We start from the raw sequence: 15302 nt of genomic DNA, 5'->3' as shown, positions 1-15302 counted from the left end.
AACTAGCTAACAACACCATGGAAAGCACCTGGAATATTATGGCAACCAACAAGCAAAATGCTAACAAACCACGGATATACTTTAGGAAACACCTAGCAATAACCAAATCTGTTTAGCACAGCAACCACCTAGCAACACCATAGCTTACACAGCCTCATCATCAGACATAATATTAAAAACAATGATTATAATTTAAAAAAGACAGAATAAGTACAAACTTGTGACTAAGAATGTAAAACTACCCTTTGGCTCTCAATTCTAACACTTGCACTGTTTAAAACACATTAATTAACTGAATCAGAAACAGATGTCTAGGGGGCTTAAAACTGGGTAAGGAACAGCCGAACTCTGCTACAAAGGTGAGGTTGTGGAAGACAGTCTCATGTTGCACGTCATACACCTTTGCAAGGTTACGTATGTCTGAGATCAAATCAATTTCTCTTCCTCCATAGGCGTGAAAAAGTCTAACTCAGATGTATTTATGTGTGCAGAGCTCTACAAGTGTTTTGCCAGTCGAACTTGGCTGTAACAGTTTCTCCAACCAACCAATCAGACCAACCAATCAGAGGACGGAAAAATGCTGACGCTATTCTGGGCCAGCGAGCTGCCCTGTGAGGCAAATATGAACTCTGATTGGTTAAAGAAACAGACCAATTTCTAATATTCTCTAAGGTAAAAAGGCCAGTAGTACTGATTCTGAAGGCTCTGGGCAGATTAGATTGACATGGCAGCACATAGAGGCTGAAATCTGATTGGACAAAAAGTCTAACATCCTCATACACGTACTGAAGCAGTGCAGCCGAGAGAAACGCTACGAAAATGAAGAGAAAAAACTGTTGGGAATAAATTAAAACAATTTCATGGAACAAATATTAGAATTTAGGTGGTAAATGTAGGTCAGTGCTTCTGATAGTGTTTAGACCAGAAGAGAAGGCTTTGATGGCCCTGATGGCCCACCACTGGTAAAACCTCTGCAAAGAACTAATAATTAATAACTACAATGCACCCAGTATATGGACTTTTCACTCAGTAAACACAACTAGTAAAACTTTACGTGTGTATAAACAACTTGGAGATATGCTGATAGATGAAAATCTTTCAGCTTCAGGGTGAAGCTACAGTACACATGACACTTACCTAACACATTCAGGTGTACGGGTGCAGAGTTTTGCCGTCCCAGCTGGTTGTGAGCAGTGCAGTAATAGAGTCCATTGTGATTGGTGTTGATGTTGCTGATGCTGTAATTCTGGCTTGTTGTCAGCAGTGTGTCTGTAGATTCTATCTGCTTAAACCAGGAGTAGGTGTGAACAGGAGGGTTTGCATCACTGCTACAGCTCAGAGTCACTGAATCCCCCTTCATTAGGTCTCCAGATGGATGAACCACTGCTCTGGTGTTTTTAGGGGAATCTGTATAGAAATACAACAACTAAATCAGCTGGTGTTGGTTCAGGATCAGCATTTGTTATATAAAAATACTGTGTTTAAAAAAAGTTAAATCCACACTTACACACTGGAGGAGATCGGAGACTGTCGTGGCCTTCAACAGCACAGCTGTAACTGACCTCACCACTGACTGCAGCTACAAAGCAGGAGGCAGATTTACTCTCATTCACCCGCTGTCCGTTCTTGTACCAGATGTAAGTGGGATTGTTAGACAGAGTGCAGGTGGTGTTACAGCTCAGCTCCATGTACTGATCAGTCCAGTCTGATACTGTAACCTTCAGATCTGCAAATTATAGAAAGTATGTGAGTAATTACTTTGCTCTCTATTCACTTTATTTAGTAAATATATACTTGTATAACTGTACATCACCTGTAACAGACAGAGCGACTCCAGGTTCTCCAGTGTAATCACCTCCATCAGTGTAGAATCTGAATCTGTATGTTTGAGCATCTGTCTCTCTCAGGTTAGTGATTCTCAGACTACAGTTATTCTGAGAGTTCTGTGTGTACTGCACTCGGCCCTGATGCTCCTCACCCTTTCTCACATCTAAAGGATCATCATCAGCCTTCTGTTTAATGAACCACACTGATGTTCTCACTGTGTGTTCTGCAGGGTGCGTATAAGAGCAGGAGAGATCAACCGATGTGCCTTTCAGAGCACACACATGATCAGGAGTGTAAGTCACACGCCAACACGCCTTATTCATTACACCTGAAACATATAGAGAGGTAATAACTGTGGGAGGATCTTCTTTTGAAGCCTGGCATCCCATAATTATCATCTAGTTCTGGTCATAAATGTAGTTAAAACAGAAGATATTGAGTTTAATTTCGAAAATTAGGTGTCTTGTCAATTTTATTGGAAACTTGAGGGGGAGGAATCTGGACAGATTTACTCTGACACTTACACACTGGAGGAGAGCGACGTTCACTCTCATACGCCCTACAGGAGTAGCTGCCTTCATCATGTAGTCTAGTCGAGTCGAGGACAATGAAGTTGTCATTTGTAGTTTTTACCTTTTGGCCATTCCTGTACCAGTGGAAATTGTATGGAGTGAGACTGCAGGTGAAACTGCAGGTCAGTTTTACTTCTCTCTGTCCTTCAGGTTTAGGCTCCACCTTCACCTGCAAATCTACACACAATAATGTACAAAAACTCTGTAAATACTACAGACCTGTTATATATCATATTATACTGCAAAGTCTATGTGTGCATTATTACCTGTAACAGTTAGATGAACTCCAGATGGCGCTGATATCCAGTCACTGCTCTGTGTTTTAAATCTAATGTTATAAACTCCAGAGTCACTCACACTCACATTTTTCACTGACAGCGTACATTCAGATATCCAGATTATAACTCGTCCTGAATATTGTGGATCTTTACTCAGGTCTTGTGGTTCTCCTTCAGAGCTCTGGACTCGATACCACTCTCTCTGTGTGACACTGGAGTGATCAGGATTTGTAAATGTACAGCGGATTCTTAATGAAGATTCAGCAACAGCACAGAGACTCTGAGTGGGGAAAGTTACACTGGGCTGAGCCTGAACTCCTGGAACGCACGCACGCACGCACGCACGCACGCACGCACGCACGCACGCACGCGCACACGCACGCGCACACGCACGCGCACACGCACACGCACACGCACACGCAAACACACACACACACACGCACACACGCCTTAAAAGCAGAAATTAAAGTAATACTCGTACACTGACCAGGAAGGGTGTTACATTTGATTTCACCACTGATGCTGATGTTTTTAGTCACATAGAGCGACTGAACCAAGATCGTGTGAAAATGACATGTAAAAATAGATCTCAGTTTGAAACAGTTCACAAACTTTCTCTGGGTTTGTAGAATATTAACAGTACAAATGATAATACATGCCTAATATACATCATCTTATTTTATTTACTTTATAGGATCTAGAGTTTGATGAAGATAAAGACATAAATTACAACGGTCTCTCAGTACCTGAAAGTCAGTGTCTCTGTTTGCTATTCTCTTCCTCCTATTCACACAAATAACATAAAACACGGCTCTTCAATCTGTTCTTGTTTCATTCAGATATTTATATAATAAAATAGTTCAGTTACTCACATAATGACCAGAACAGCAATAAGAAGAAGGAGAAGCAGAGTAGGAACGAGTGCAGCAGCTCCCCATGCAGCATGGAGCTTCCACACCTCCTGTATCACCTGAGGGAAAGAAAAGCTTTTATATGAAAATAATCTTTCAGCTTCAGGGTGAAGCTACAGTACACATGACACTTACCTAACACATTCAGGTGTACGGGTGTAGAGTTTTGACGTCCCAGCTGGTTGTAAGCAGTGCAGTAGTAGAGTCCACTGTGCAGGGAACTGATGTTGCTGATGCTGTAATTCTGGTTTGCTGTCAGCAGTGTGTCTGCAGCTGCTCTCTGCTTAAACCAGGAGTAGGTGTGAACAGGAGGGTCTGCATCACTGCTACAGCTCAGAGTCAATGAATCCCCCTCCATTAGGTCTCCAGATGGAAGAACCTCTGCTTTTGTGTTTTTAGGGGAATCTGAGGGGAAATAAAACACCTGATCACATAAGATCACATATGTTGTGATCTGTTGCTACCTTCATAAAAGATCATGAGAAAAAAAACGTTACTGTACGTTGTAAATTGGTCTACATTGTCTGTATTTACAATTTTCATTCGTCATGGTATTTATTGGTAAAAACTGGGCAGATTTGTTTTGGTTGATGGTTTAAGTCAAGTTTATTTGTATAGCGCTTTTCACAACAGACATTGTCTCAAAGCAGCTTTACAGAAAACAACAGTGAAGGTGAATGGTGTGCGTTTGTCCCTGATGAGCAGCCGTGGCGACAGTGGCAAGGAAAAACTCCCTTAGATGATATGAGGAAGAAACCTTGAGAGGAACCAGACTCAAAGGGGAACCCATCCTCATATGGGTGACATCAAAAGTTTGGTCATAAATTTTTCAACAATACAGAACAATTTGTGATCATCATAGATCCAGCATCAGCTTCTCCATGCCAGGGCCTTTAAACACTCGGCATCTACTTCTCCATGATCATCCATAGGTCCACAATCTTCACGAGGTGGGACGTGACTGGAGCTGGCCAAACCTCAGGAAGCCTCGGGATGGGGAGAGAAAGAGAAGCAGTGAAGATGAATTAGCGTAGCTGCTGTTCATGATATTAACAGCACAAGTTGATAATGTGCATGTGATCAGATGTTCTGGAGCACAAGGTTGTGATGTGATGTGTGTGATGTGTGTTATGTGTAGGCTTTGCTAAAAAGATATGTTTTTAATCTGCACTTAAACTGGGAGAGTGTATCTGAACCCCGAACACTGTCAGGAAGACTATTCCAGAGTTTAGGAGCTAAATGTGAAAATGCTCTACCGCCTTTAGTGGACTTTGCTATTCTAGGAACTACTAGAAGCCCAGAGTTTTGAGATCTCAGGGAGCGTGACGGATTGTAGCGTGTTAAAAGACTGGATAGATACATGGGAGCCAAACCATTTAGTGCTTTATAAGTGAGTAGCAGTAGTTTGTAGTCTATTCGAAACTTAATAGGAAGCCAATGTAGGGACGATAAGATTGGGGTTATATGATCGTATTTTCTTGACCTAGTAAGAACTCTTGCTGCGGCATTCTGAACTAACTGAAGCTTGTTTATTAATGATGCAGGACATCCACCTAGTAATGCATTACAGTAGTCTATTCTAGAGGTCATAAACGCATGGACGAGCTTCTCTGCATCAGATATAGATAACATATTTCTTAGCTTAGAAATATTTCTAAGGTGAAAGAAGGCTGTTTTTGTAACTTGATTGATGTGATTTTTAAAAGATAAGTTGCTGTCTAAAATAACTCCCAGGTCTTTTACCGTTGAACTAGTAGTTACAGAACAACCGTCTAAATGCAGGCTGAGATGCTGGAGCTTCTGTGTACTATTTTTTGGGCCGATGAGCAAAATCTCCGTTTTATCAGAATTTAATAGCAGAAAGTTATGGGTCATCCAATCTCTTATTTCTTCAACACACTCAGTTATGCGAGCTAATTGAGCTGTATCGCCTGGTTTGGATGAAATATATAGCTGGGTATCATCAGCATAACAATGGAAGCTAATTCCATGCCTTCTAATAATATTTCCTAATGGAAGCATGTATATTGTAAAAAGCAGGGGTCCCAGAACTGACCCTTGTGGCACGCCATAATTTACTAGCATTATCCTGGATAGCTCTCCATTTAAATCTACGAAATGGTAACGATTGGACAGGTAGGATTTAAACCAGCTTAATGCCTGTCCCTGAATACCGATGTAATTCTGTAAGCGATCGAGGAGAAGATCATGATCTATAGTGTCGAACGCAGCACTAAGATCTAGTAAAACTAATAGGGAGATGAAGCCTTGGTCTGAAGCTAAAAACAGGTCGTTAGTGATTTTAACTAGAGCAGTTTCTGTGCTATGATGGAGCCTAAAACCTGACTGAAACTCTTCAAAGATATTGTTCTCCTGCAAGTGGTTACATAGCTGGGCAGCGACAATCTTTTCTAAAATCTTAGACATAAATGGGAGATTTGAAATTGGTCTGTAATTCGATAGCGTGTTTGGATCCAGATTAGGTTTTTTAATGAGGGGCTTAATAACTGCTAACTTGAGGGATTTAGGGACATGACCTAACGATAGTGAGGAGTTAATAATATTTAAAAGAGGCTCACCAGCTGTATATAACACTTCCTTCAGTAGTTTAGTGGGAATTGGATCTAACTGACATGTTGTTGATTTAGCTTTCATAATAGCATCATACAGCTCTTCCTGTCCTATACATGTAAAACAGTGTAGTTGTGGGGTTGTAAGTACGATTGTGTCGGGAGATGCTGTCAGAGGTTGAACTGCCACAATTGTTTTTCGAATGTTATCTATTTTTTCAGTGAAGAAATTCATAAAGTCTTCACTACTAAACTGTGATGGAACACATTTTTCAGATCCCTGATTTGTTGTTAATTTAGCGACTGTACTGAAAAGGAACCTGGGGTTGTTTTTGTTGTTTTCTATGAGTTTGCTCAGGTGTTTAGCTCTAGCAGCTTTTAGCGCCTGTCTGTAGCTAAGCATACTGTCTTTATACGCAATTCTAAATACCTCCAATTTAGTTTTCCTCCATTTTCTCTCCAGATTACGTGTTGTTCTCTTTAGGGCATGCGTATGACTATTATACCAAGGTGCAGGTGTTTGTTCTCGAACCTTTTTTAACCGGATGGGGGCAACAGTGTCTAAAGTGCTAGTGAGGATAAGGTCTATGTTGTTTGCCATCTCATCAAGATGATCAGCAGTTATGGGTTTAATATGAAACTGAGATAAATCAGGCAGGTTATTTATGAATCTGTCCTTAGTGGTTGGAATAATAGTCCTACCAAGTCGATACCGTGGTGAAACACGGTTAATCTGCTCTACCGGTAGTGTGTACAGTAGGAGATAATGGTCTGTGATGTCATCATTCTGAGGTAAAATATTTATATCAGTGACGTCTGCTCCGTGGGATATTATTAAGTCTAGTGTGTGGTTAAAACGGTGGGTTGGTCTGGTGACGTTTTGTTTAACTCCAAAAGAGTTTAGTAAATCGACAAATGATAATCCTAGGGCATCGTTTTCATCATCTACATGAATATTAAAATCTCCTACAAGCAGCACTTTATCAAAGCTGATCAGGAGGTCTGAGAGAAAACAAGCAAACTCATGAAGAAAATCAGCGTAGGGTCCTGGGGGTCTGTACACGGTGACCAGAGCGAGTTTTCTATGCATGTCTGAAAGTGCAATTTTAAGAACGAGCACTTCAAATGATTTAAAGCTGAATCCTAATCTCTGACTAACATTAAGAGAAGCACTATAAATGGTTCCTACACCCCCCCCACGACCAGTCTGACGGGGCTCATGCTTATAAACATATCCTGACGGTGTCGACTCGTTTAGACCCATATAATCACCTGGTTTAATCCAGGTCTCAGTGAGACAGAGTGCTGAGAGATTATTATCTGTGATCATCTCATTTACAATCAGTGCTTTGGGTGCAAGTGATCTAATGTTTAAAAGACCGAACTTTAGAACTTTGTTGTGTTTGTTTATCTGGCATTTTTCAGTTTTAACTGCAATAAGATTATTTCTGGATCTTGTGTATGTAATTCTTGGTTTTACTACACGAGGAATAGATACGGTTTCTATAAACTGGGCTGTGTGTGAACTTGTAACTATTTGGTCTGTAGTATGCGTGTTCTTATAGTTGAAGATTTCTTGATGTCTTACCAGTCAGATGGTGTGAAGTATCCTAGAGATGTTATCTGATAGCACTGCTGCTCCAACTCTGCTGGGGTGCAGGCCATCAGGGCGGAAGAACCTAGGACGCTCCCAGAAACAGTTCCAGTTATTAACAAAGAGAAGTTTATGTTCTCGACACCATGACTGTAACCATTCATTTAGAGCTAAAAGTCTACTAAACTTCTCAGCCCCTCACTGGTAAGTGGGAAGAGGTCCTGACACAATGATCCTCGTTGTGGGTGATGTGCTGCGTACCGTCTCCACCAGGATCCTGAAGTCCCTCTTTAAGATCTCCGTTTGCCGCAGCCTGGTGTCGTTTGATCCGGCATGGAGAACAACCGCTCCGAAGTTCTCGTTCAGGATCGCGGGTACCTGCGCAGCGACATCCAGAACACGAGCACCAGGAAAACAGCGAGTGTGCACCTTACCTTTAGCTCGGGTAGCGCGGACATGCCGGACGATGGAATCTCCGAGAATAACAGTGTCGCGTTCCGTCTCGCGGAGGGGGACGAAGCGGTTCTCGGTCGAGATCTCGAAGGCCGGTGGTGGAGGTGGAGACGTCCTCGATCGGGGCTTGGCTTGTCTCTTCCGCCGCGGTCGCATCCAGGGTCCATGTTGCACCGGTGCCGGAGTTGTAGGTGCGCTGGGCCTGGGCATAGAAGCACGCGGAGTTGATGTGCTGGGAGCGTTAGGTTCAACCCGGGAGTTTACCTGGGATGAGTGCGCGTCCGCCCGGGATGTTTCCAGCGCCGCTTTCCGCTCTCGCAGCCGGTCATGCTTTACATGCAGCTCGCGAATCTGTTTCTCCAATGCCTCCATCTCCAACGCCACCGTTTGCAACTCGAACGAGTCCTCACCTGTGCTCGAATGCAGACAAACAACCGGCATAGTGCTTATCGTCACGAACAGATTTATTATACAGAGATGTGAGTGAGAGAAAATAAATATAAACAACACTAGTTATAGTCGAGTTAACTAACTACAGGCACAAGTCAGGAAGACAAAAACAATTAAGGATTATTAAAAGAGGAAAAACGGATGGATAGATAGCAAAGTTTGTTTGAAAGACGCCGAGAGATACAAACACGTAACTCGCGGCAAACAAGTCAAACACAGGAAGCTACGTCACAGGAAGCTACGTTTTTATGTTTAAAACAAAGAAATGTACCACTCAATAAGCAGAAGCTGACAGTGGGATTATGAGAAACTGAGTGAAGGAGAAAAGTTCTTACAGACTGCAGGAGAGTGAAGATTCTCATGTCCTGTTACAGCACAGGAGTAGCTGCCATCACTGCTCACATCCAGATCCAGTTCATTTCTGTTCTGGTCAGGAACACGCTGTCCGTTCTTGTACCAGATGTAAGTGGGATTGTTAGACAGAGTGCAGGTGGTGATGCAGCTCAGCTTTTTATACCCATTTCTCCAGTCTGATACTGTAACCTTCAGATCTGCACAATAATAACTATATACTGTAAATAAATGTTTAATCATTTTCAGCTGTTTATTGCTAGATTACTTAAGCAATTATAGAATAATTTGACATCACCTGTAACAGACAGAGAGACTCCAGAATTCCCGGTGTATTTGTCCTGATCAGTGTAGAATCTGAATCTGTATGTTTGAGCATCTGTCTCTCTCAGGTTAGTGATTCTCAGACTACAGTTATTCTGAGAGTTCTTTGTGTCCTGCACTCGACCCTGATGCTCCTCACCCTTTCTCACATCTACAAGCTCATCACCAGCCTTCTGTTTAATGAACCACACTGATGTTCTCACTGTGTGTTCTGCAGGGTGCGTATAAGAGCAGGAGTAAAGGAAGTATGAGGAAGTTCAGGGAAGTTTTAGCTCTTGTGTGGTTGCTTGCTGCTGAATTTGTTGGTTTTTAATTGCAAGTGTGTTGGTACAGGATGAGAGTGGTCAGTAAAGATTTGCACATGTCCTACCTCAAGGTCAGAAGCTTCATAGTCTCTCTGCACAACAATGGTAAAGAGAATGACCTCAGTCAGTCACTGGACACTGCATGAGCATGAGAATGAGAGAAATGGATAAACACAGGTAGGAGGACCAGAGAAGATGTTCACTGTGAGGGGTTTTGCTGCCACACTTCACTGTTCTTGTGCTCTTGTGCTCTCCACAACAACGAGGATGCTGAAGTGACACTATTATTTTACAACTCGGATGGGAGTTGTGCCACGAGTGTGCACAGTCTAGAAGTATTGAAAAACATGTTTGTAACCCATTTGAATAACGAGCAGCCAACAGATTTAGCATAGCAACCACATAGCAACAACCTATGAGCCTCAAGCACACAATGATATCATTTCAGTCACAAATGCTAACATGTTTATGCTACTAACATGCAGAGGAAATTGTCATTTCTTAACATGATTTGTGACATTGATTTTGAGAAATATAAAAAGTTTATATTACATATTATTCTCTGAACAGCATTTAACTATTCCTGCACCTGAATAAAATAATTTCTGAACAATGTGTTTTTGCATCTACTGACAATTTATAAACTTAAAATTCATGCTTGTATTACAATTAAAATAAGGAACATATTCTCTTTTGTTTGATTTAATTTCCTTTATGAGACGGTTAGGACTTGAACCAGGGACAATGGCTTCATAGTCAAACCATCTATAAGATGTGGCACAGAGGGGAATATGAACCTAATCAGAGATAGACTCAATGAAAAGGTGGAAGGTTTCATAATGTATTTATTATAAAGTAAAAAACAAGAATAAACAAAGAAGACAAGAAATAAAATATTAAACTGAAAATCTTCTTAAAGAACTCAAGAAGAGTTGTCCAAATGACTTTTTCTAGAAAAAAGCAGAGAAAAGCAAAATATATTAAAAACTTTAAAAGAGGCAACTTGAAACAATGCTGGGGACACGGGAAACAAAACACTATCAGTAGACCATACAACATTAAGAAGCAAGTGAAAAACTACCACAAAGAAGGACCTTAAATAGACTGTGGGAGATTGGGAACAGGTGGAGACAATTGAGCATTTGGAAAGGGCAAAGGCGACATCTGGTGGTAAAAGGAAATAACTACAAATACAAAACCCCCTGAATCCTGAGACTTGATATATAAACTCATACTCAGTCTGGTGAAGCAGGTACACTTACCGTCAGGGTGTCTTAATTAAGGACGTGGCTGCAGGGTTCGGTGTTGGCTCTTGACAGAGCTCTTAATATTCTAAATGGAATAGATTAGAGAATGAAGAATGTAGTATGTGTGTTGCTAACACACACACACACACACACACACACACACACACACACACACACACACACAAACAAAGACTGTGTACATACTTGCAGAGTATCATAATCTGGAGACATCGTCGTGAGCTGCAGTGTTGTGTACGTGTCGCCTTCAGGTGCCGGAGCCCTCTGAGAAAAAGAAACAAAATTTTCCAATCTTATTTTATTTACTTTATAGGATCTAGAGTTTGATGAAGATAAAGACATAAATTACAACGGTCTCTCAGTACCTGAAAGTCAGTGTCTCTGTTTGCTATTCTCTTCCTCCTATTCACACAAATAACATAAAACACGGCTCTTCAATCTGTTCTTGTTTCATTCAGATATTTATATAATAAAATAGTTCAGTTACTCACATAATGACCAGAACAGCAATAAGAAGAAGGAGAAGCAGAGTAGGAACGAGTGCAGCAGCTCCCCATGCAGCATGGAGCTTCCACACCTCATCACCTGAGGGAAAGAAAAGCTTTTATTACAGGTACAGAGACAAATATATTTTACTGCAGCAATGAAATCATCAAATCTTAATAACTACATTGCACCCAGTATATGGACTTTTCACTCAGTAAACACAACTAGTAAAACTTTACACATGACACTTATGTAACACATGCAGGTGTATGGGTGTAGAGTTTTGACGTCCCAGCTGGTTGTGAGCAGTGCAGTAGTAGAGTCCACTGTGTAGGGAGCTAATTTTACTGATGCTGTAATTCTGGTTTGTTGTCAACAGGTTGTTTGTAGCTACTCTTTGCTTAAACCAGGAGTAGGTGAGAACAGGAGGGTTTGCATCACTGCTACAGCTTAAAGTCACTGAATCAACCTTCACTAGACTTTCAGAGGAATGAACCACTGCTATGATGTTTTTAGGGGAATCTGATCAGAAATACAACAACTAAATCAGCTGGTGTTGGTTCAGAATCAGCATTTGTTATATAAAAATAGATGTACTGTGTTTGAGAAAAGTCAAATCCACACTCACACACTGGAGAAGATCGGAGACTCTCGTGGCCTTCAACAGCACAGCTGTAACTGACCTCACCACTGACTGCAGCTACAAAGCAGGAGGCAGATTTACACTCATTCACCTGCTGTCCGTTCTTGTACCAGATGTAATTGGGATTGTTAGACAGAGTGCAGATGGTGTTACAGCTCAGCTTCATGTACTGATCAGTCCAGTCTGATACTGTAACCTTCAGATCTGCAAATTATAGAAAGTATGTGAGTAATTACTTTGCTCTCTATTCACTTTATTTAGTAAATATATACTTGTATAACTGTACATCACCTGTAACAGACAGAGCGACTCCAGGTTCTCCAGTGTAATCACCTTCATCAGTGTAGAATCTGAATCTGTATGTTTGAGCATCTGTCTCTCTCAGGTTAGTGATTCTCAGACTACAGTTATCCTGAGAGTTCTGTGTGTACTGCACTCGGCCCTGATACTCCTCACCCTTTCTCACATCTACAGGATCATCATCAGCCTTCTGTTTAATGAACCACACTGATGTTCTCACTGTGTGTTCTGCAGGGTGCGTATAAGAGCAGGAGAGATCAACCGATGTGCCTTTCAGAGCACACACATGATCAGGAGTGTAAGTCACACCCCAACACGGCTTACTCATTACACCTGAAACATATAGAGAGGTAATAACTGTGGGAGGATCTTCTTTTGAAGCCTGGCATCCCATAATTATCATCTAGTTCTGGTCATAAATGTAGTTAAAACAGAAGATATTGAGTTTAATTTCGAAAATTAGGTGTCTTGTCAATTTTATTGGAAACTTGAGAGGGAGGAATCTGGACAGATTTACTCTGACACTTACACACTGGAGGAGAGCGACGTTCACTCTCATACGTACTACAGGAGTAGCTGCCTTCATCATGTAGACTAGTCGAGTCGAGGACAATGAAGTTATCATATGTAGTTTTTAACATTTGGCCATTCCTGTACCAGTTGAAATTGTATGGACTGGGACTGCAGGTGAAACTGCAGGTCAGTTTTACTTCTCTCTGTCCTTCAGGTTTAGGCTCCACCTTCACCTGCAAATCTACACACAATAATGTACAAAAACTCTGTAAATACTACAGACCTGTTATATATCATATTATACTGCAAAGTCTATGTGTGCATTATTACCTGTAACAGTCAGATGAACTCCAGATGGCGCTGATATCCAGTCACTACTCTGTGTTTTAAATCTAAAGTTATAAACTCCAGAGTCACTCACACTCACATTTTTCACTGTCAGCGAACAGTCAGATGTCCAGATTATAACTCGTCCTGAATATTGTGGATCTTTACTCAGGTCTTGTGGTTCTCCTTCAGAGCTCTGGACCCGATACCACTCTCTCTGTGTGACACTGGAGCGATCAGGTTTTGTAAATGTACAGGGGATTCTTACTGAAGATTCAGCAACAGCACAGAGACTCTGAGTGGGGAAAGTTACACTGGGCTGAGCCTGAACTCCTGGAACACACACACACACACACACACACACGCACACACACACACACACACGCACACATATGAAGCTGAAATTAAAACGATGACACATACACTGATCAGGAAGGTGTTACTTTAGACTTCACCACTGATGCTGCTGTTTTTAGTCACACAGAGCGATTGTACCAAAATCATGTGAAAATGACATGTAAAAATAGATCTCAGTTTGAAACAGTTTACAAACTTCCTCTTGGTTTGAAGAATATAAACAGTACAAATAAACTCACACAGATGAAGAACGGTGGAGGATACTAATATATTGTTGTGTAAAATACATGCCTAATATACATCATGAGTTTTTTGTACATTCGCATGTTTTCAGTAAAAGTTGCAATAATTCGTTTAGTTTCTTGCTCTGTAACTCCTGATGTTTACTCTACAGCACCATACAAAGGATCAATCTTGCACACAGACTGAAAGGATACAGCAACGACATAATCGCACAGAAAAACACTAAAAAGAGCTGAAATATATGAGAAGTTTACCAGTCAGTAACACGAGGATTGCAGCTGCTGCTGTAATGTTTCTCGCCATTCTGCCTTCAGACAGACGTCACTTAAAGATCCACCAGGTGTTGAATTTAATGCAAAGATTTCCTTGGAAATGCTTTCAAGAAATGCTTTCAAGAAATCTTACACTTTTAATAAACAATAACTTTCTCACTTAGTTTGTTCCTCCTTCACCCGTACTGTATTTGTGAGCACCAGCAGTAAAGATTGTGATTATCAGTCTGTTTCAGCTCAGTCTCTTCCTCTTTTGATGCATTAAAACAGAAATACATACGGTTAACACCCCTTTATTACTCTGTCTTTCTTTCTGTTGTGCTATGAAATGGCGTCTCTATAACTGATTTGATTTTCAGAATTAAGGTTGGAATATTTCAAATATCATTTTCATCGGGAAACATTTTCATAGTTTTCATCGGGAATCTAGCTGATGATACAGTGCAGAAAACCACTATCAGAACGTTTCCCAACCAGAAGCCGTGGGTGGATAAAACTATCCGCGACGCTCTGAGATCCCGCTCCGCTGCCTACAACACGGGGCTCGCCACCGGGGACATGGACGAGTACAAGGCTGCGTCTTACAGTGTTCGCAGAGCGGTGAAGGAAGCAAAGCGGCGCTACGGGAGGAAACTAGAGTCACAGTTTCAACATGGTGGCTCTAGGAACCTGTGGCAGGGACTAAGAACAATAACGGACTATAAAACACCATCTTCTAAAATGGTGAATGCGGACGCTTCTCTGGCAGACGAGCTAAACACCTTTTACGCTCGTTTCGAGGCTGCAGCTAACCACGCTAGCGGCACAACCAGCGTGCACGCCGAGAGAGCCGGAGAGGTAAACACGTTCACCATCTCGGAGCATGACGTAAGGAGGGCTTTCAAGAGAGTGAATACCAGGAAGGCAGCAGGACCAGATGGCATCACAGGCCGGGTTCTGAAAGCCTGCGCTGACCAGCTAGCACCGGTGTTCACTGAGATATTCAACCTCTCACTGGAACAGTCTGTTGTCCCCTCATGTTTCAAACAGTCCACCATTGTTCCGGTCCCGAAGAAACCCCAGCCCGCCTGCCTTAACGACTACCGCCCTGTAGCCTTGACCTCAGTAGTGATGAAGTGCTTCGAGAGACTGGTCAGAGACTTCATCACTGCATCACTACCAGACACACTGGACCCACTGCAGTTTGCGTACCGTCAAAACCGCTCTACTGAGGACGCCATTGCTCATCTTCTCCACACCACGATGAGCCACCTGGACCAAA

General features: G+C 41.8%; 1 protein-coding gene across 1 annotated transcript in view; it reads right to left on the bottom strand.

Moving 5' to 3' along the window:
• Positions 1–3945: 3945 nt before the first annotated feature.
• Positions 3946–15302, bottom strand: part of LOC310731606 (B-cell receptor CD22-like) — a gene marked incomplete at both ends in the record, with an annotated part of 29184 nt that continues 17827 nt past the window's right edge. The window contains 5 exons of the mRNA XM_083551260.1: positions 3946–3993; positions 11087–11164; positions 11266–11302; positions 11392–11477; positions 11628–11908. Coding sequence (XP_083407386.1) covers positions 3946–3993; positions 11087–11164; positions 11266–11302; positions 11392–11477; positions 11628–11908 — 530 coding nt within the window. The remainder of the gene's footprint in view (positions 3994–11086; positions 11165–11265; positions 11303–11391; positions 11478–11627; positions 11909–15302) is intronic.

The sequence above is a fragment of the Silurus aristotelis genome (genome assembly GCF_946808225.1).
Source record: "Silurus aristotelis genome assembly, chromosome: 9".
Classification (NCBI taxonomy): domain Eukaryota; kingdom Metazoa; phylum Chordata; class Actinopteri; order Siluriformes; family Siluridae; genus Silurus; species Silurus aristotelis.
Note: the sequence above shows the minus strand (reverse complement) of the source record. Positions and strands in the feature narration are given on the sequence as shown.